This window comes from Giraffa tippelskirchi, chromosome 5, assembly GCF_054371585.1.
Source record: "Giraffa tippelskirchi isolate mGirTip1 chromosome 5, T2T-mGirTip1v1.2.pri, whole genome shotgun sequence".
NCBI classification, from domain to species: domain Eukaryota; kingdom Metazoa; phylum Chordata; class Mammalia; order Artiodactyla; family Giraffidae; genus Giraffa; species Giraffa tippelskirchi.
In genome coordinates, this window is record NC_137279.1 from 13,264,127 (window position 1) to 13,286,396 (window position 22,270).

General features: G+C 37.9%; 1 protein-coding gene across 1 annotated transcript in view; it reads right to left on the minus strand.

Moving 5' to 3' along the window:
• The window catches only part of HMCN1 (hemicentin 1), a 521,571-nt gene that overhangs the window by 23,067 nt on the left and 476,234 nt on the right, over positions 1-22,270 (minus strand). Inside the window, exons 96-101 of the mRNA XM_081492191.1 lie at positions 21,963-22,084; positions 20,999-21,236; positions 12,721-12,783; positions 11,585-11,704; positions 10,542-10,676; positions 805-918 (exon numbers count right to left, since the gene is read on the minus strand). Coding sequence (XP_081348317.1) covers positions 805-918; positions 10,542-10,676; positions 11,585-11,704; positions 12,721-12,783; positions 20,999-21,236; positions 21,963-22,084 — 792 coding nt within the window. The remainder of the gene's footprint in view (positions 1-804; positions 919-10,541; positions 10,677-11,584; positions 11,705-12,720; positions 12,784-20,998; positions 21,237-21,962; positions 22,085-22,270) is intronic.

Below are 22,270 nucleotides of genomic sequence, written 5' to 3' on the forward strand. Positions count from 1 at the left end.
TTTAAATCCATCAAGGTATGTAACACACTATATTTTAGAACACAATGATAAAAATAAAAAATATTACATCACATAGCTGGAAGCCATGCCAAAACATTTCCCCCTCCTAGAAAAATAAAAATTATATGTATATTTAGTTGCTAAGTTGTGTCTGACTCTTTGCAACCCCATGGACTGCAGCCCACCAGGCTCCTCTGTCCATGGGACAAAGTGGGTAGCCATTTCCTTCTCCAGGGAATCTTCCTGATTCAGAGATTGAACCCGTGTCTCCTGCCTTGCTGGCAGTTTCTTCACCAACTTAGTCACCAGGGAAGTTGTATATTGTATATAACTGTGTGTGTGTGTGTGTGTTATTTGCTCAGTCGTGTCCAACTCTTTGCGACCCCATGAACTGTACCCCACCAAACTCCTCTGTCCATGGAATTCTCCAGGCAGAATACTGGATTGGGTTGCCATTCCCTACTCCAGGGTATTTTCCGGACCCAGGGATCAAACCTAGGTTTCCGGCATTGCAGGCAGATTCTTTATTGTCTGAACCACCAGGGAAGCCAGTATATAACTATATACAAACATATATTATGATTTTGTGAAAAAATAGTAATATAAAGAACATGTTAAAAATGGTTGTAAAATTAGAAAATGAAACCTGTAAAGTATAGCATTTGTTTCCATTTTGTTTTTGCATGGATCGCATAAACGATGCATGGTAGGTGCCCTATATCAGATACAACACATGGATTAGATCAGACACCATTAAGACATTACAAAGACGTCACTGCTTTGAATTCATAGCCCTTTCCTTACCCACACATTTTCTGCCTTTGAGCTGATACCCAGGTTCACATCCACAGTGAAAACTTCCTATGGCATTGAAACAGCGGTGGTGACAGGGGCTGGATTCTTGACATTCATTAATATCTGTTAAATAAAACAAAACTTTAATTACATGCTGTTAGAAAACAGGTTAATTTATCCCAAATGTTTAATATTTCAGTGATCTTTGATCAATATCATGTTTAAGATCTTCCCTGAACAGAATCCAATCTAATTGCTCTCAAGGAATCTGCTAGATAATTGATAGAATTAACTGCTAGTGAGGGTTTCTCTCTTCAACACTATCCCAAGATTGACATTTGCTATTGCTTCAGAGCTATGTTGATGCAATACTTCTGTAGTTTAACTATTTTGTTTACTATATGGCTCCCATTCCTGTTTTTAGGAACTTTCAGCCCTGGAACGTAGCTGACTGACTGAAGTACTGAAAATAAATAATAATAATAAAGTTAGGGTCTTCTGCAACATCTTTTGAAATTTGAACTTTAGGATTTTTGCTGTTATCAGCCTGATGCAGGTCTTTATCACCTTGTGCTCAAATGACTGCAGCAACTTTAGCTTTTATCCTCATCTGTAGTCATTGCCAAGTTAGTCTTGGTGAACATCATCTGGGTCACAGTGTAATGGAAAAAAAGTGTGGGTGTGAATTACCCCAACTGACACGTACGTGCTTGTATTTTGTTCCTTCTCTTTTTTCATTCCTTCTGTTCCCAGAAAAAGGGAGATGACTACTCCATTTAAGAAAAGTTCCTCTACTTGAGCTTCTGATCTCTGTAGTCTGTCTTCTCCTTCCTCACTAAGCTGAGGACTGTGATCCAGCAAGCACTGCCTCCTCTCATACGTTCTTAAAGCTCTTCGTCCTCACTGCCATCTTGCCTATAACCCTGTAGCCGTAATTAAATCTTTCCTTTCTCAACAAAGTCCCTCTCTCGGGTCTATAGTCACCTCAAGCTCCTGCCACTTCTCTAGTGTCCTATTGCAAACCCTTAGAAGAACAAAACGTGTTTTAGGGTCTTCGTGTTCTCATCTTACATTCCTAAATTTGAGATTTCCAGTGTCTTATTTTGTTCTTATTTTCTATTTCAAATCTTCTAATTTAATCTTTCAAAATCTGTACATGTCATATAAATGCACAAATGTGTTAACATTTTTTTAAATTAAATTTTTATCTTGTATTGGGCTATAGTTGATTTACGATGTTGGTTAGTTTCAGGTGTATAGTAAAGTGATTCAGTTACATATATACATATATCCATTATTTTTCCATATAGCTTATTACAGAGTATTGAGTAGTGCTCCCTGTATCATACAGTAGGTCCTTGTTGATTATTATATATGTGCGTGTGTGCTAAGTCACTTCAGTGGTGTTCAACTCTTCGTGACCCTATGGACCTTAGCGTGCCAGGCTCCTCTGTCCCTAGTATTCTCCAGGCATGAATACTGGAAAGGATTGCCATTTCCTCCTCCAGGGGATCTTCCTGACCCAGGGATCAAACCTGAATCTTTTATGTCTCTTGCATTGGCAGGAGGACTCTTTACCACTAGTGCCACGTGGGAAGCCTGTATAGTTCTGTGTGTATCTTTATCCCAAATTTCTCATTTATCTCTTCCTCCTACCTCTCTCCTTTGGTAACCATAAATTTGTTTTCTATGTCTGTAGGTCTGGTTGCTTTGTAAATGAATTCACCTGTATCATCTTTTTAGATCAAACGTATAAGTGATATCAAATAATATTTGTCTTTCTCTAGTTTATTTACTTTGATAATCTGTGTTGCTGCAAATGACATTATTTCATTCTTTTTATGAGTGTGTAATATTCCATTGTATATATGTACCACATCTTTATCCATTCATGTATAGATAGACATTTAGGTTGCTACCATGTCTTAGCTACTGTAAATAATGCTTCAGTGAACACTGGGGTGCATGTGTTTTTTAAAATTATTATTTTCTCCAGATATATGCCCAGGAGTGGAATTGGTGGATCATATAGTAGTTCAGTTTTTAGTTTTTTAGGGAACCCCCATACTGTTCTCCATAGTGGCTGTACCAATTTATATTCCTACTAACAGTTAGAGTATTCCCTTTCCTCCATGCCCTCTCCAGCATTTATTATTTGTAGGCTTTTTAATGGTGGCCATCCTGACTGGTATGAGGTGATACCTCATTGTAGTTTTGATTTGCATATCTCTAATAGTGATGTTGAGCATCTTTTCATGTGCTTTTTTGGCCATCTGTATGTCTCTGAAGAAATGTCTATTTAGATCTTCTGCTCGTTTTTTGACTGGGTTGTTTGTTTTTTCATATTGAGCTACATGAGCAGTTTGCATATCAATCCCTTGTCAGTTGCATCATTTGAAAATATTTTCTCCCATTCTGTGGGTTATCTTTTTATTTTGTTTAGGTTCCTTTGCTGTGCAAAAACTTTTAACTTTAATTAGGTCCCATTTGTTTGTTTTTATTTCAGTTACTCTAGGAGGTGGATCCAAAAATATATTGCTGTGATTTATGTCAGAGTATTCTGCCTACATTTTCCTCTAAGTTTTATAGTGTCCAGTCACACATTTAGCCTTTAATCCATTGAGTTTATCTTTGGATTTGGCGTTAGAGAATGTTCTAACTTTATTCTTTTATATGCAGCTGTCCAGTTTTTCCAGAAATGATTATTGAAGAGACTGTCTTTTCTCTATTATATATTCTTGCCTCCTTTGTTATAAATTAATTGGCTATAGGTGTGTGGGGTTTATTTCTGGGCTTTCTATCCTGTTCCATTGATCTATATTTCTGTTTTTGTGGCAGTACTGTACTGTTTTGATTACTGTAGTTTTGTAGTATAATCTAAAGTTAGGGAGCGAGTCTCCCAGCTCCATTTTTCTTAGAATTGCTTTGGCTATTTCAGGTCTTTTATGTTTCCATACAAATTTAAAAATCTTTGTTCTAGTTCTGTGAAAAATGTCACTGGTATTTTGATAGTGACTGCATTGAATCTGTAAACTGCCTTGGGTAGTGTAGTCATTTTGACAATGTTGACTTTTTCAATCCAGGAACAAGGTATATCTTTCCATTTACTTGAATCATCTTTGATTTCTTTCATCAGGATCTTGTAGTTTTCAGAGTACAAATCTTTTACCTCCTTAGGTAGATTTATTCCTAGGCATTTTAATCTTTTTGCTGTGATGGAAATGGGATTGTTTCCTTAATTTATTCTTAAGTACCTTGTAATTTTTTCTGATCTTTTGGTGTTTTATAGAAATGCAACAGACTTCTGGCTATTAGGTTTGTATCCTGAAAATTTCCCCAATTCATTTAAGAGCTCTAGTAGTTTTCTGGTAGCACCTTTAGTATTTTCTATGTATAGTATAATGTAACCTGCAAAGAGTGATAGTTTTATGTCTTCTTTTCCAATTTGGATTCCTTTTATTTCTTTCTTCTCTGGCTTCCATGACTAGGACTTGCAAAATTATATTGAATAAAAGTGGTGAGAGTGGACATTCTTGTCTTGTTCCTGATCTTAGAAGAAAAGCTTTCAGCTTTTCTCCATTGGGCATGATGTTTGCTGTGGATATGTCATATGGCTTTTATTATGTTGAGTTAAGTTTCCTTTATCCCCACTTTCTGGAGAGTTTTTTCATAAAGGGATGTTGATTTTTGTCAAAAGCTTTTTCTGCATATATTGAGATGATCATATGGCTTTATTCTTCAGTCTGTTACTGTGGTATATCACACTGATTGATTTGCAGATATTAAAAAATTCTTGCATCCCTGGAATAAATCTCATTTGATCATGGTATATGATTCTTTTAATGTATTGTTGGATTTGGTTTGCTAATATTTTGTTGCGGGTTTTTGCATCTGTGTTCATCAGTGATATTCACCTATAAGATTTCCTTTTTTTGTGATGTCTTTGTCATGTTTTCATATCAGAGTGATGGTGTCCCCATTGAATGAGTTTCAACTTCAGTATTTGTGATTGGTCTGTTCATGAAAGTCACGCAGTCATGTCCGACTCTTTGTGACTCTATGGACTATACAGTCCATGGAATTCTCCAGGACAGAATTCTGGAGTGAGTAGCCTTTCCCTTCTCCAGGGGATCTTCCCAACCCAGGGATCAAACCAAAGTCTCCTGCGTTGCAGGCGGATTCATTACAACCTGAGCCACAAGGGAAGCCCAAGAATACTGGAGTGGGTAGCCTATCCCTTCTCCAGTGGATTTTCCTCACCCAGGAATCGAACAGGGTCTCCTGCATTGCAGGCAGATTCTTTACAAACTGAGCTACGGTCTGTTCATATTTTCTATCTATTCCTGATTCAGTTTTGGGAGACTGTACTTTCCTAAGAATTTGTTTATTTCTTCTAGGTTGTCCATTTTATTGGCATGTAGTTGTTTGTAATAGTCTCTTACAATCCTTTGTATTTCTGTGGTGTTATTTGTAATTCCTCCTTTTTTATTTCTAATTTTATTGATTTGAGCCCTCTCCCTTTTTTTGATGAGTCTGGCTAAAGCTTTATCAATTTTATTTTTTCAAAGGACCATCTTTTAGTTTAACTCATCTTTTCTATTTTTTTTTTTCCTGTATTTCATTTATTTTTGCTCTGATCTTTATGATTTCTTCCTTGCTACTAATTTTGTGTTTTGTTTGTTCTTCTTTCTCTAGTTGCTCTAGGTGTAAGGTAAGTTGTTTATTTGAGATTTTTCTTGTTTCCTGAGGTAAGATTGTATTGCTATAAACTTCCCTCTTAAACTGCTTTTGCTGCATCCCAATGTTTTTGGATCATTGTGTTTTCATTTGTCTGAGTCTTTTTTGATTTCCTCTTTGATTTCTTCAGTGATCCATTTTTTTTTTTTGGTCATTTAGTCTCCATGTGTTTGTGTTTTGGGCAGTTTTTTTTTTAATAGTTGATGTCTAATTTCATAGTGCTGTGGTTGCAAAAGAAATTTCAATTTAATATACCAGGGTTTTCTTTGTGGCTCAGTATGTGATTGATCATGGAAAATGTTCCATATGCACTTGAGAAGAATGTGTATTCTGCTACGTTTGGATGAAATGCTCTATAAATATGAATGAAGTCTATCAGGTCTAATGTGTCCTTTAAGGCCTAGGTTTCCTTATGGACTTTTTTCTCTGATCCATTCATTGAGGTAAGGGGGGCATTAAAGTCCCCCACTATTCTTGTGTTACTGTTGACTTGTACTTTTATGGCTGTTAGCATTTGTCTTATATATTGAGGTGCTCCTATGTTGGGTACATGTGTATTTGCAACTATTATCTCTTTTTGGATCGATCCCTTGATCATGTAGTATTCTTCTTTGTCTCTTGTAACAGTCTTTATTTTAAAGTCTATTTTGTCTGATATGACTGTCACTACTCCAGCTTTCTTTTAATTTCCATTTTCATGGAATACCTATTTCCATTCCCTCACTTTGTCTGTATGGTCTCTAGATATGAAGTGTGTCTCTTAGACAATATCAGTTCATTTCAGTCACTTAGTCGTGTCTGACTGTTTGCGACCCCATGAATCACAGCACACCAGGCCTCCCTGTCCACCACCAACTCCCGGAGTCTACCCAAACTCATGTCCATCGAGTCGGTGATGCCATCCAGCCATCTCATCCTCTGTCACCCCCTTCTCCTCCTGCCCCCAACCCTTCCCTTAGACAATATAGATGAAAGTAATTATTAGTATGTATGTTCTTATTGCCATTTTGTTAATTCTTTAGGATTTGCTTTTATAGGTCCCTTCCTCTTTTGTTCTCTTGTATTGTGATTTTATAACTATCTTTGGTGTTGTGCTTGGATTGATCTTTCTTTTTTGTGTATATATCTATTGTAGATTTTTGGTTTGCAGCTATTAATACAATGTGGTTTTGATATAGCAGTCTATAAACATACAAGATTGTTTTAAGTTGCTGGCCTCTTAATTTCAAATGCATTTCCAATATCCTGCATTTGTACTCTCCTCATGATTGTTGGTTTGATACCATTTTTGTTTGTAAATGATTTTCTATCTTTACAGTTTGTTTGACTTTACTGATGAACTTTCCCGTTTATAATTTTCTTTTTTTCAGTTGTGGCCTCTTTTACACCTAGAGAAGTTTCTTCAGCATTTGTTGTAGAGAAGTTTCTTCAGCATTTGTTGTAAAGCTGGTTTGGTGGTGCTAAATTCTATTAGCTTTTGCTTGTCTATAAAACCTTTGATTTCTCTGTTGAATCTGAATGAGAGCCTTGCTGGGTAGAGTATTCTTGTTTATAGGTTTTTCCCTTTCATCACTTTAAACATATCATGCCAGTCCTTTCAAGCTGCAGAGTTTCTGCTGAAAAGTCAGATGATAACCATATGGGGATTCCCTTGTATGTTACTTGCTGCTTTCCCTTTGTTGCTTTTAATATTTTCTCTTTGGTCTTTAATTTTTATCAGTTTGATAAATACGTGTCTTGGCATCTTCCTCCTTGGGTTTATCCTGTATGGGACTCTGTGCTTCCAGGACTTGAATGTCAGCTTTACCATGTTAGGGAAGTTTTTGGCTATTTCTTCAAATATTTTCTCAGGACCTTTCTCTTCTCCTTCTGGGACCCCCTTTTTGTGAATTTTGGTGCTTTAATGTCTGAGAGGTCTCTTAAACTGTTCTCATTTCTTTTCATTCTTTTTTCCTTATTCTGTTCTGTACCAGTGATTTCCACCAATACCAGTCTCTCTTCCAGTTCACTTAACTTGCTCTTCTGCCACATTTATTCTGATACTGATTCTGTCGAGTGTATTTTTTATTCTTCTAGTGTATTTTTCATTTCACTTACTGTATTGCTCAACTCCGTTTTTTTTTTTTTTCTTTTTTTTAAGTTTTCTAGGTCTTTGTGACACATTTCAGGTATCTTTTCAGTCTGTGCCTCCATTGTCTTTATGAAATCTTGGATCATCTTTACTATCATACATGAATTCTTTTTCAGTCTGATTGCCTTACTCTACTTCACTTCATTGTTCTTCTGGGCTTTTATCTTGTTCCTTCAATTGGAACATACTTCTCTGCTGACTCATTTTGTCTAACTTCCTGTGTTTGTGGCCTCCTTTTCTCAGGCTGCAAGTACGTCATTATGCTTGCTTCTGGTGTCTGCCTCGGGTGGGTGATGATGGTCCAGAGGCTTGTACAGGCTTCCTAGTGGGAGGGATTGCTGCCTGCCCACTAGTGGAGCTGGGTCTTTTCTCTCTGGTAGGCAGGTCCATGTCAAGGGTATGTTTAAACATAGCCGTGAGCTCAGGCTTTAGGCAGTCTGTCTGCGTTTTCACCCTGTTGGTTCTTTGCACTGATGTATCTAAGCACAGGAGCCTGCAGTCTGTTGGGTGGGCCCAGGTCTTGTTGTTGAGACCTCTGAGAAAGCTCATACCAATGAATATTCCCTGGAGCCTCTGCCTCTAGTGTTCTTGCCCACATAGTGAGCCTCAGCTGACCCCCTCCCCTCCAAAAGATCCTCTGAGACCACAGGTAGGTGTGGCTCAGGCTCTTATGTAGTCACTGCTTTCCTGTATGTCCCAGGGCATGTAAAACCCTGTGTGTGCCCTCCAAGAGGGGAATTTCTGTTTCTCCCAGTCCGGTAGAGCTCCTGGCCTTCAAAGTCAAACACTCTGGGGGCTCCTCCACCCAATGTCAGACTCACAGGCTAGGGAGCCTGACATGTGGACCTTAGCATTCTCACTCCATGGGAGAACCTCTGTGATATAAATATTTTTCAGTTTGTGGGTTGTCCACCAGGTAGGAATGAAATTTGATTATATCACAAATGTGCTCCTTCCATCATTTCACTGTGGCTTCTTCTTCATCTTTGGATGTACAGAATATCTTTTTTGGTAGGTGTCAGTCTTTTTTGTTCAGCAGTTAGTTGTAAGTTTGGTGATTTCATGAGTGGAGGTGAGCTCAAGTCCTTCTGCTCCCCCATTTTGTCTGCTCCCTTCTCTGTGATCATATACTTTTAAAAGATTTTCTTCGTGCAGTTTTTCTTCTTCCTTTGCTTGGCCTCCCTTATCCCTTTTACCCTTCTTGTTCACTAAAGCCAACCTACATTAACAATCTAATATAAATAACATCTATAGTTAGCATGGAAATGGTAATATTTCTGTTCTGTACACCCATAGCTCTCCCTAAATATATAAGTACACTTCCTTTTTTCTTTGGTTACTGTTTGTTTTCCAGTCACATAATCTTTTCTACACAAGTTACATATGCTTTCCAACATCTTAGTGTTCTCACTAAAGGATGTCTCATGGAAATTCCTCCAAGCCAAACAGTAGAGCTTCATTCCATTCTTTATAATGGCAGCACAGTGGTTTATGGTATAGATATGCTGTAATTCATTCATTCTTTCTATTACTGATAAGAATTTAGCTTTGTATCCACTGTGTCTTTCTTTGGAAAATCCTGACAGCAGCTTTATTCATAACTGCTAAAACCTGGAAGGGCCAAGATGCCCTCTGGTAGGAGAATGGATAAAGAAATTGTGGTAGAGTCATCCAATGGATTGTTTCTCAGCACTAAAAAGAAAGGAGCTATCAACCAATGAAAAGACATGGAGGAAACATACATGTATATTACTGAGTGAAAGAAGCTAATCTGAAAAGGCTAAATACTGCATAATTCCCACTATATGACATTATGGAAAAGGTAAAGCTAGAGAGACAAAAACATCAATGTTTCTAGAGGTTGGGGAAGGGAAGGATGACTAGGTGAAGCATAGATTTTTTGGGTAGGGAAATGATCCTGCACGATGCTATAATGGAGGATACATGACATTGGAATATAGACATCCAGAGTAAATTCTAATGTAAACAATGGGCTTTTGGTTGTAATGATGTGTCAATGTAGGTTTATCCTTGGTAAAAAATGTACTACTCTAGAAGGAATTTGATAGTAGGAGAGGCTGTGAAGGAGTTGGAGCAGGGAGAATTTGGAAAATCTCTTTCCATTCTACTCAAATTTGCTGTGAATCTAAAATTCCTCTAAAAAATAAGTTTTATATCAAAAGTCCTGCAATAAATAGTAATAACAGTAGTCTTATGAAATGGAGGGTTTTTTTTTAAATAAGAGAAAAGGTTTATTTCTGTGCACATAGGTGCCAACCAAAAAAGTAACATGTTTCATGGTGAAAGTTAAAGGCTTATAAACCAGACTTAAGAACAGAAACAAAGAGGGAATAATTGGCTTCTATGAGAAGAACAGACAGGGTTCTTCAGAAAACAATGAGATAAAAGAGATTGTATGATAATGTTTGTCTGTACAAGGATGAGTGATTTTCACATCTTCCTCAGGATCATAAAATACCCTGCAGAAGAGATTTATGGTAGGGTTACTCTACGTCTCTCTCCTGGGACTAGACTCTACCCTGAAGAGGTAATTGATAGTCATGGTCATTTCTCAGAAGGTTCTGCTTTTACTCAGGTGAGGGGAGCTCTAAGAAGGCTTTCTTGTACACCTGTTGAATCTCAAGTATGAAACAGATTCTATTGAGATCATGCTGTATGATCTCCTCTCTCTAGTATTATAGGCAAGTTTTGTTCAAAATCACTGTTACAAATACTTAAAATAGCCATAGAATATTACATTTAAATATTTTACTATGAAGCTCAATCTATTAAATGGAGTTCACCTTAAATGGTTCAATAGGCAGGGTTTTTAACTCTTAGTATAATGAAGATAAAGCAAGGGCTTCCATTTGTGTACCTTGACAACTCAGCCCATCACTAGTTCTTCGAAAGCCAACTCCACAGTGGACTACACAGCGATAGGATCCAATGGTATTATCACAGTCCTGACCAGCATGGCAGGTGTATCCACCCAAAGCACACTCATCAATATCTGCAACAAAGTGATTCATTTAACTAAGGGGAGTGGGGAAAAAAAACCAACTTAAGAACCTGCTGTGAAATAAGAATAAGGAAAGCAATGAGTGACACTTGAAATACACAAGAGAGCAAGAATGTTGAATTTTGGGGTAGGTCCCTTCAGATGGGTTAAAGGGCTGACAAGCTCATAGCAGGACAGTGTATATCTTCAAAGACCAAGCCATTCATCAGACCACTTATAAATTAGGTGACTGAAAAAGGTACTTCTTTCTAACATCTGAGTTCTCATTTGTAAAATGAGGATAATATATGTCTCTCAGTACTGCTTTAAAAATTAAAGGAAATACCGTATACAAAGTGCCCAATCCATACTGGACATTCCCGTAGAAGTTATTCCTATGCCCTCTTATGTCCGTACTCCCTCTCTCTTTTGTATTTAGACGGAGGCCTCCTTGGGCATACAGGGAGAAATCCTTTCTTCTTTTCATTTTTTATTTATAATAAATTAGGCTCCTATACAATTTCTAACTTTGAAGTATACCTAGAATCTGATAGAAATGTGTGATTTCTTTTTTTAATGTTCCTAAAGTCCTACCAGGATTGTGCAGTTCACTTAAATTCTTTATAACCTTATTTTTCCTTGGTGTTATCCCTATAAAATGCATATGGTAATAGGCCTGCCTGCCTCTCATCATTGTGTTGTGGGGATTGAGTGAATCAGCAGAGGCATCCCTGCCCACAGAGTGCCCCATACGAAGGCAGTGTGTGAGCAGTCTTCTCCCTGTCTTACTTTTTCAACTTAATGAAGACAGAGGCAGAAGAAGAAGTAAAGAAGAGCCTTGGTCTTCCATGCTTTCCCCAGGTCAGAGATTGCCATGCCCATTGCTTAAATGTGTTGATTAGATTTAGCCATGTAACTACCTTGACAAGTTCTTCCATCGGCAGCTATGGTGAGGCCTTTGGGGCAGGAGCAATAATAGGTTCCCATGGCATTGTGACAGAAATGAGAGCAGGGATTCCCTGCGGCACATTCATCTTCATCTGGAAGAAGAAATAAGACCCAATTAGTATGGAGAAGCCCTACTTTCAAGGAGTTATTAAAGTAGGTGAAAAGAGTTGCCTATAGAGGCCAATGAACAGATCCAATGTAATAGAAGATGCTCCATGTGCCACAGAATAGAAGCACAAAATGAAATTACTTTGGGGTCCTCATATTATCTCTGACAGTGGTTGGATTAATTTTGAAACAATAATGATGAAAGCTAAGACATAATGACCATTTACTGTGATTGAAATGCTTTTTAGTATACCTATGTTAACTCATCTCAACATTCCTAGGAGATAAGTATTTTTATTCCTATTCTCATTTGCATGCTAAAACTGAGGAACAAAGAGGTTAACTAAATTGCTGAAGGTCACATAGGTCATTATTGGCAGAACTGGGATTTGAACCTGGGCAGTACAGTTTCTAAAGACCTTTTTATCCCTGTATGATGTTTCCTTGCCTACCAGCAAAAAGAAAGGCACTGTGGATGCCAGCGTGAGCTCCTCTAGCCATTTATTTAGCTGTTTACTTATCTGTGACTCTCTTGCACTGGTACATGGATGGCACAAGGCAGATTTAGTCATCAGTCTTCCACCCACAATCCAGCCCTATGCTACAGCTGAGCAATTCTAGGGTTAGGTGACTTAGAGTTGAGTTACTGCTGTTTCGCATTTGTGGCAATCAGGTGGCCAAACATAGTCCAGTGTTCGGTTCCTATGTTCAATTTACCCCTGTACTTGATCATCATCCCTGACACACTTGATTGTGGAACTAACTGAAACAGCACGGGCTTTGCATCTATCTTAAATTCAAATCTAGTTCTGCCATCTGATAGCTGAGTGAACTTAGGCAGTCAACTTCTTCACGTCTCAATTTCCTCACCTGTAAAATGAGACAGTTAGGGGACTATTGTGACTAATAGATAATCTAGCAACATGACAGTAAATGCCCATTAATGAGAGCATGAACAGATTATGAAAAACAAAAATGCATCATTTTTTCTTGTACTTACCAGCACAAAAGGGTCCAACCGAATCTAAGGCAAATCCAGAGGGACACTGATTACTGCGTTCTCCTACCATAGAGACAAAAGCAAAATTAACTGACTCGTTAGAACTTTACCACCTTATTTCTTTCCAGAACCATCCTCCCTGGGAAGATATGCCAAAAGTGGAACACATGACACAGCAAATGCAAGCAGAATGGAAAAATCTTCCTGTTTCTCAACCAAGAACTAAATGAATCATAGTACAGAGATTGTTGGCAAGCAGCCAATGGAAGATTTTCTGCTTAAGTAGTTTACATGAATCAAAAGAAAATTAATTATTCTTTGATAACAAAAAAGGATACAAATCAATGTGACTGCCAGGCATAACCACAGGCAAAATCCTATTCTTCCAGCCATTTACTTTATCTGTTCTAGAAGTTGGAATGGTATTTTGAAAACCCTTAAAATAATTTATGCCAGTGAAAAACAAACTCTAATGAAGAAAACCTCTCCTTTTGTCAATCTCCATTTGCACAGTGAAGCATCTGGGTCAAAGTTCCTCTGTGTGTAACCAAGTGTTCTCCTTTCCATGTAGTCAAAGCAAGAAGAAACAGGCATATCATTATGGAATAGATGTCAGATTAGCGTTAGAAGAAAACATATTAACAAGAATAGGTAGGTTAGGGAATCTCTTTTCTTAGAAAGTAACTCTGTTTTGACAGATGTAAGTTATTTTACCAATATATTATAAACATTAATGAAATGCAAAAACTTAAACTCATTTTCAAGTTACCAAAGTAATGTAAACACACACACACACACCTTAAAAGACAATCATTGACATAATAGATTTCTCTTAAGGGGAATTTTATTTAATTCATATAACACACTGAGTTTATAGTCAATCTGTTAGAAATTATTTTAGATTTTCCTTCAATTCCAAATACATGAGATGGTTTACTTTTATTGCCTTAGGCGTTCTTCATAGAGTGAGTCTGGGTATTTATTTTTCATATTCATTCTCCTTTGGACAGTCTCTGATTACAAAGTTATTTAAGCCCTGCTGAGACCATGACACTGTTCAAAACTCTCATACATTTATATTTGGCGGGGGGCGGGTGGTGGAAGAAATACTACTCCAGTGAATATAGTACCTTGACTAGAAAGCTAAAGCCATACTTGCTATTTCTAGGCAATCAAACTGCTTAAAACCTTGAAGAGAAAGCAGAGGTTCATGATCCATTTCCTCTCCAAGTATAAAAATGACCCTGAGAGTATCCAAGCCTTCCTGCATCTTCAAGGGAATGGGGGCAGGATAGATGGGATAGAAACCTTTGCTAAATGATTGTTGACTGTCATACAGTACTGTGAGCTTCACATGCTATATTACATTTAAATCTCAGAACTCTCCGACTCCCATCATAACCAATTTTCAGGTGAAGAATTTGAGACTGAGGTCATGCAAGTTACCTAAAACCGAAGGTAATAAAATTATAATCTGGAACAAGGATTTAGATGCAAGTCCGTGTGACTTTCAACCCCTGAACTCCAAAGAATACAATTCAGATGACCCAATCGCATTTCTTTCTATGGCAGAGTAACATTCCATTATGTATATGTACTACATCTTCTTTATCCATTCATCTGTGAATGGACATTTAGGTTGCTTCCAATGTCCTGGCTATTGTAAATAGTGCTATGATTGATGCTGGGTGCAGATGTCTTTTTGAGTTATGGTTTTCTCAGGGCAAATGCTCAGTAGTGGAATGCTGGGTCATATGGTAGTTCTATTTTTAGTTTTTTAAGGAACCTTCATACTGTTCTCCATAGTGACTGTTATCAATCTACATTCCCACAAATAGAGCAAGAGAGTTCTCTTTCTCCACATCCTCTCCAGCAATTTTTATTTATAGATTTTCTGATGATGACCATTCTGACCTGTGTGAGATGGTGATACTTCACTGTAGTTTTGATCTGTATTTCTCTAATAATTAGTAATTTTGATCATCTTTTCATGTGTCTCTCGGTCATCTTTAGAGAAATGTCTGTCACACAGAGTGAACTAAGAAAAAAATATTTATTAATACATGTATATGGAATCTAGAAAAATGTACAGATGGTACATTTGAACCTATTAGGTACAGATGAACCTATTCTATTTGCAAGGCAGGAATAGAGGCACAGATGTAGGGAACGGATGTGTGGACACGGCAGGGGGAGAGGTAGGTGGCATGAACTGGGAGAGTGGCATTGACATGTGTGCGCTGCCACGTGTAAAACAGATAGGGGGAGCCTACTGTATCGTGCAGGGAGTTCACGTCAGTGCTCTGTGATGACCTAGAGGTGTGGGATGGGGGTGGCAGGGAGGGGAATATGTATACATACAGCTGATTCACTTCACTCTGCAGCAGAAACTATACCCCAACATAAAGTTTCAACAGGAATACACTTCAGGTGGTTATAATTCATGCTTCATTTTTATTCACTTATTTACAGATGCCTTAATGTAGCCAGTATGTTGTGTACAGCATTGTGTTGGGGCCACAGTTGTGGAAAAATGTGTCACATAAATATAAGTTATTATCTGATAGAAGCTTTAGATTTTTGGTCCTAAACAGGGAGATAGCTTCCATGAGGTGGCATCTGGGAAGTTTTCTGAGAGAGACTTTGGTTGTCCTGATGATGACAAAATTTAATAGGAAGCCTATTTCGTGAGTGGAGTTGACCCCAGGGCAAGTTTTAAATATTGCAATGTGTGGGATAAGGATGCAAGATGAAGATGTGTCCCTTCACTCAAAAGATTTTTGTGGAATCCAGAAAGCTGTTTGTAATTATCTATGGCTAGAACTCATCTTCCAATTATTAAACATTTTTTTGTGTGATTAAAATATACAATGAACTTTCCAGGAATGCAACTGTCATGTAAATGGATGGTTCATCATACATTGCTTTAGTCGGAATGTTACCAAGAATTACTGAATGTTTCTTTTTTGTTTTTAAACATCATACTTGGGCTCTAAATATTGGTTCAGCCATATAAACACTTCTATCTATAATGTCCAAAGATTTTCATATCAAAGTACATAAAATACATATTTTCCTTTTATTCTTTCTCTTATAGTTTAAGAACGTGACTTTGAATTATATAGTGATTTTCTTTTTTGACATAGTAGGAAGGCAATTCAAAATGTGTTATTGTAATATATAATTGTAAAAACATTGGTAAGTATAAAATTCTCTGTACCCTTTTCACTTGAGACAAACTACTGCCAAGATTTTGATGCTCTTCCTTGCAGTCACTTCTATCAGTATACTATCATATTAGTATACTATCAGAATACACTTCAAAAAATTAAGTTAAGATCTTTATAGACTAAAAACTGCCAAACTTTACTGATACTATAATCTATTGGAGAGTTGATTAAAAATATAGATCCCTTGGTTCTACCCCAGTCAGAATGGCAAAGGAAGAAGCCTGGGAAATCTGTGTTTTCAACCAGTATGAAGGTTTCCTTACGGTCACTATGATGTGGGCAACCTAGGTTTGGATCATATAGTAAAGACTAGATACAATAGAATCATTCAGGGGCTATGTTAAATATACAGACTCCAAGGTCCTACGTTAGACTCAGTTCAGTTCAGTTGCTCAGTTGTGTCTGACTCTTTGCAACCCCATGAATCACAGCATGCCAGGCCTCCCTGTCCATCACCAACTCCCAGAGTCTACCCAAACCCATGTCCATCGAGTCAGTGATGCCATCAAGCCATCTCATCCTCTGTCGTTCCCTTCTCCTCCTGCCCCCAATCCTTCCCAGCATTAGGGTCTTTTCCAATGAGTCAACTCTTCGCATGAGGTGGCCAAAGTATTGGAGTTTCAGCTTCAACATCAGTCCTTCCAATGAACACCCAGGACTGATCTCCTTTAGGATGGACTGGTTGGATCTTCTTGCAGTCCAAGGGACTCTCAAGAGTCTTTTCCAACACCACAGTTCAAAAGCATCAATTCTTCGGCGCTCAGCTTTCTTTATAGTCCAATTCTCACATCCATACATGACCACTGGAAAAACCATAGCCTTGACTAGATGGACCTTTGTTGACAAAGTAATGTCTCTGCTTTTAAATATGCTATCTAGGTTTGCCATAACCTTCCTTCCAAGGAGTAAGTGTCTTCTAATTTCATGGCTGCAATCACCATCTGCAGTGATTTTGGAGCCCCAAAAAAACTCTGACACTGTTTCCACTGTTTCCCCATCTATTTCCCATGAAGTGATGGGACCAGATGCCATGATCTTAGTTTTCTGAATGTTGACCTTTAAGCCAACTTCTTCACTCTCCTCTTTCACTTTCATCAAGAGGCTCTTTAGTTCTTCACTTTCTGCCATAAGGGTGTGGTGTCATCTGCATATCTGAGGTTATTGATATTTCTCCCAGCAATCTTGATTCCAGCTTGTGTTTCTTCCAGCCCAGCATTCCTCATGATGTACTCTGCATACAAGTTAAATAAGCAGGGTGACAATATACAGCCTTGACATACTCCTTTTCCTATTTGGAACCAGTCTGTTGTTCCATGTCCAGTTCTAACTGTTGCTTCCTGATGTGCATACAGGTTTCTCAAGAGACAGGTCAGATGGCCTGGTATTCCCATCTCTTTCAGAATTTTCCACAGTTTATTGTGATCCACACAGTCAAAGGCTTTGGCATAGTCAATAAAGCAGAAATAGATGTTTTTCTGGAACTCTCTTGCTTTTTCGATAATCCATCGGATGTTGGCAATTTGATCTCTGGTTCCTCTGCCTTTTCTAAAACCAGCTTGAACATCTGGAAGTTCACGGTTCACGTATTGCTGAAACGTGGCTTGGAGAATTTTGAGCATTACTTTACTAGTGTGTAGATGAGTGCAACTGTGTGGTAGTTTGAGCATTCTTTGGCATTGCCTTTCTTTGGGATTGGAATGAAAACTGACCTTTTCCAGTCCTGTGGCCACTGCTGAGTTTTCCAGATTTGCTGGCATATTGAGTGCAGCACTTTCACAGCAGCATCTTTGAGGATTTGAAATAGCTCAACTGGAATTCCATCACCTCCACTAGCTTTGTTCATAGTGATGCTTTCTAAGGCCCACTTGACTTCACATTCCAGGATGTCTGGCTCTAGGTGAGTGATCCCACCATTGTGATTATCTGGGTCGTGAAGATCTTTTTTGTACAGTTCTTCTGTGTATTCTTGCCACCTCTTCTTAATATCTTCTGCTTCTGTTAGGTCCACACCATTTCTGTCTTCTCTCGAGCCCATCTTTGCATGACATCTTCCCTTGGTATCTCTAATTTTCTTGAAGAGATCTCTAGTCTTTCCTACTATGTTGTTTTCCTCTATTATTTCTTTGCATTGATCACTCAGGAAGGTTTTCTTATCTCTCCTTCTATTCTTTGGAACTCTGCATTCAGATGGGAATATCTTTCCTTTTCTCCTTTGCTTTTCACTTCTCTTCTTTTCACAGCTATTTGTAAGGCCTCCTCAGACAGCCATTTTGCTTTTTTGCATTTCTTTTCCATTGGGATGGTCTTGATCCCTGTCTCCTGTACAATGCCATGAACCTCCTTCCATAGTTCATCAGGCACTCTGTCTATCAGATCTAGTCCCTTAAATCTATTTTGTCACTTCCACTGTATAATCATAAGGGATTTGATTTAGGTCATACCTGAATGGTCTAGTGGTTTTCCCTACTTTCTTCAATTTCAGTCTGAATTTGGCAATAAGGAGTTCATGATCTGAACCACAGTCAGCTCCCAGTCTTGTTTTTGCTGGCTGTATAGAGCTTCTCCATCTTTGGCTGCAAAGAATATAATCAATCTGATTTCGGTGTTGACCATCTGGTGATGTCCACGTGTAGAGTCTTCTCTTGTGTTGTGGAAGAGGGTGTTTGCTATGACCAGTGTGTTCTCTTGGCAAAATTCTATTAGCCTTTGCCCTGCTTTATTCTGTACTCCAAGGTGAAATTTGCCTGTTACGCCTGGTGTTTCCTGACTTCCTACTTTTGCATTCCAGTCCCCTATAATGAAAAGGACATCTTTTTTGGGTGTTCTAAAAGGTCTTGTAGGTCTTCATAGAACCGGTCAAGTTCAGCTTCTTCAGCGTTACTGGTCAGGGCATAGACTTGGATTACTTGAATGGTTTGCCTTGGAAACAAACAAAGATCATTCTGTCGTTTTTGAGATTGCATCCAAGTACTGCATTTCAGACTCTCTTGTTGACCATGATGACATAAACCAAAATCTTTGTGTCTAGAAATCTGAACTATCATCAGTCTCTGTACAAGTCTAACTGCACTGTAACCATAGTTCTAGTTTAGACCCAACAAAGAGAAAGAACATGCTGGTTAAGCAACTCAGAATGCAGGCTTGCCCCCTGGTGGTCATTTAAAAAGAAACTGCAGGTGTACAATTCTTAACAACTCATAGGAACAATAACAACCAATGGGCAACTACATCAGCTGTAATTCATAGAATCATATTATTCAAGAATAGTAAGAGGTTTTAAATGTCTCACAGTGTTTCCTTCTACCGTGGGACTCAAATCCCTCAATAGATAGAAACTATAAAGACCATCAAGCAGTTTCAAGTTGAGACGACTTAACACGATTGGGTAGAAAGTATATATGAGTTTTCAAAAATCATTTTAATTCCTCTAGTCCCAGATAATATAAATTCATTTTAAGCAAAATCTTGTGCTAAAGTTTTTTAAAAAAATTGTATGGAGCACTGTAAAAAGTAGAAGTGGAGATGAAATTTGAAAAGTAGGTATTACTGGGGAAAAGAAAATATAACTGAAAATATAACTCTTTGTTCCAGTGGCTCTTTTCTCTTGTCCAAGTTAAAGTAACATGCATGACAGTAGTAAAATAAGGTGGTCATGACTGACATGGGTGGAGAAGGTGTGGGGCTGTGAGGCTTCATGAATCTGAGATTAGTTCAAAAAATGTGAATATATTCTTACATTACTATGACCTCAGATTTGATGAAGCAGTTCTGATGCTGAAGAAGGAAACAGTTACATGCACAACTGATGAGAGCGAGGGTAAACAGTGAAAATGAATTTTTAGTGTATGTGCTGAACGTGATAAAATGACGCTGGCTAAATCTACTTGGATTTATTTTAGGAAAGCCAGCACAATGCAAAACACACACTCACCAGACCACTCTGAATCATTTTAAGTATACTCATGGGAGCCTAAAGTTCAATATTAAAATCATCCAAACAGTTAGTGTCTATAACATAACCCATGCAAGTATCTCCAAGCATCAAAACCCCATGGGATATGGAATGCTAATTGTCATGGTGCCTCTTACAACTGAAAAATGGTACTTATGAACTTATATGCAGGGCAGGAATAGAGAAGCAGATATAGAAGATAGACTTGTGAACACAACGGGGGAAGGTGAGGGTGGGGCAAATTGAGAGAGTAGCACTGAAACATATACATTACCATACGCAGAATAGAGAGCTAATGGGAAGTTGCTGTATAACACAGGGAGCTCAGCCCAGTGCTCTATGGCAACCTAGAGGGGTGGGAGGGAGGTTCAAGAGGGAAGGGACATATGTATACTTATGGCTGATTCATGATTCACATTGTTGTACAGCAGAAATCAACACAATAAGGTAAAGCAATTATACTCCAATTCAAAATAAATTAAAAAATAAATATTTAAATAAAACAAAAGTGAAAAAGGATATCTCAGAATATAGATACATCAAAACCCACCAGCATAGGGGGCCTACTAAGATCAAGAGTAAACAGTTCAAAAGCTATAATTTCCAAGAACAATAAATGACAGCTGGAATTCTGGTGATTACTCCCCAGTTTTTAAAAGTTGCTTTTAAAATACAGAAACTTTTTTTTTTTTTTTTTGACTAGGATAAGATACATCTTTACATCATGTTTCAGGAATTAAAAAAAATCTTGTAAGATTCAAAACAAGAACAAATGGACTTTATTACCCAAAGAAAAATCATTGACAGAGGATATCTTTTTAAACTGCTCTGTGTATATTGGCTAGAACAGTAACACCTCCAATATGCTATTAATATATGAAGACGCATATTAGCAAACCAAATGTACTAGAATGCTAATTGAATTGGACTTACCATAGGACTTTACTTATAAAACACAGACAACACACATGAAAAACATGTTACGTTCAGTCTATACCTTGACATCCTTATTTTGAATGGCATCAATGCAATTCTTTTACCCATTTAGAAAGGACTACATAGCATGCAGAGCTGGACTTTGCCTTAACCAAATTACCTTTGGAAATAGAAGCGTGGATTTTGAAACCCAGTGTCTCTTCTAACTGGTTGTAGTCCGATTCCACAGAGGATGCATGAAGTGTTTCTACCAAGAAAGGCATTCTTCCCTGTGCCTCATCGTAGAAGACAGTGTGGTTCCATGTGTAAGGGACGCTGATGCCATCAATGGTGAACAGCCGGGTTGAGTAGGCATACAGCTGCCCAGGACCTGTTTGAATGTAGTCCTCAGTGTAATCCTAAGAAGGACAATACGGATTTGAGGATCAGTATGGCTCCTATCTTTTTTTTTTTTTTCTTGAGGGTACTATGATATGTAAAATGAGATAAAAATAAAAACGACTTAGGGGCTAAAAATATACAGTTCTAAATAAAAATTATAATTGTATAGTAGTGTTCAAACTTAGAGTTTGAACCTACCTACCATTATAACTACCTTAGTTTCATAATTTTAGTGTCATAAATGAGTTTAATAAGGGACTCAGAATTGTCGGTCAAGAGTAAAGTAAAAATGTGAAAGGGCGATTGCTATCATTCTTTAATTTCTGGAGTACTTCTGTGGATGGTCTATAAAATCTTTTATGTAAGACTTACTATTCTCTTTGTGTATAGAAAGTTAAATGGCTTAAATCAACATAGCTCTGATCTTAGTCCTGATAAGCATGGTCATAAAACTACTAAAAGCTTATATGTGTATAGAAAGTTAAATGGCTTAAATCAACATAGCTCTGATCTTAGTCCTGATAAGCATGGTCATAAAACTACTAAAAGCTTATAAAGACTCCTCCTCAAAGATTTTTAGACAAGGCCACATAGCCATTTCTACCCTTAGTGGTTTAGAGATTTACTCTCCAAAGTGAACCAGGGAAACTATAGAAGTTTTCTGTGCTTCTTTAATGATCTTTGACTCTTACTCTTATCATTACTCCAATAAACAGTGAAGGCAAGTTACCCTAACGCTTTACCTTCACAGTGACTTCAGCAGGTGACTGTAGCTGCAGGACATGGCCACTCACAATGATATCTACCAGTAGAGCACCATCAGAATCCAAGCCCCGGGCAACATGAGTCATCCGCAAGATTTCTCCTAGGAATTACAATTTATTCATTTCAACAGCATATATATGTTGTGTGTGTGTGTGTTACACTTCCCAGTGGTAAAAAATCCACCTGCCAATGCAGGTTCAATCCCTGGGTCAGGAAGATCCCATGGACAGAGGAGCCTGGCAGGCTACAGTCCAGGGGGTCACAGAGAGTCAGATACGACTGAGTA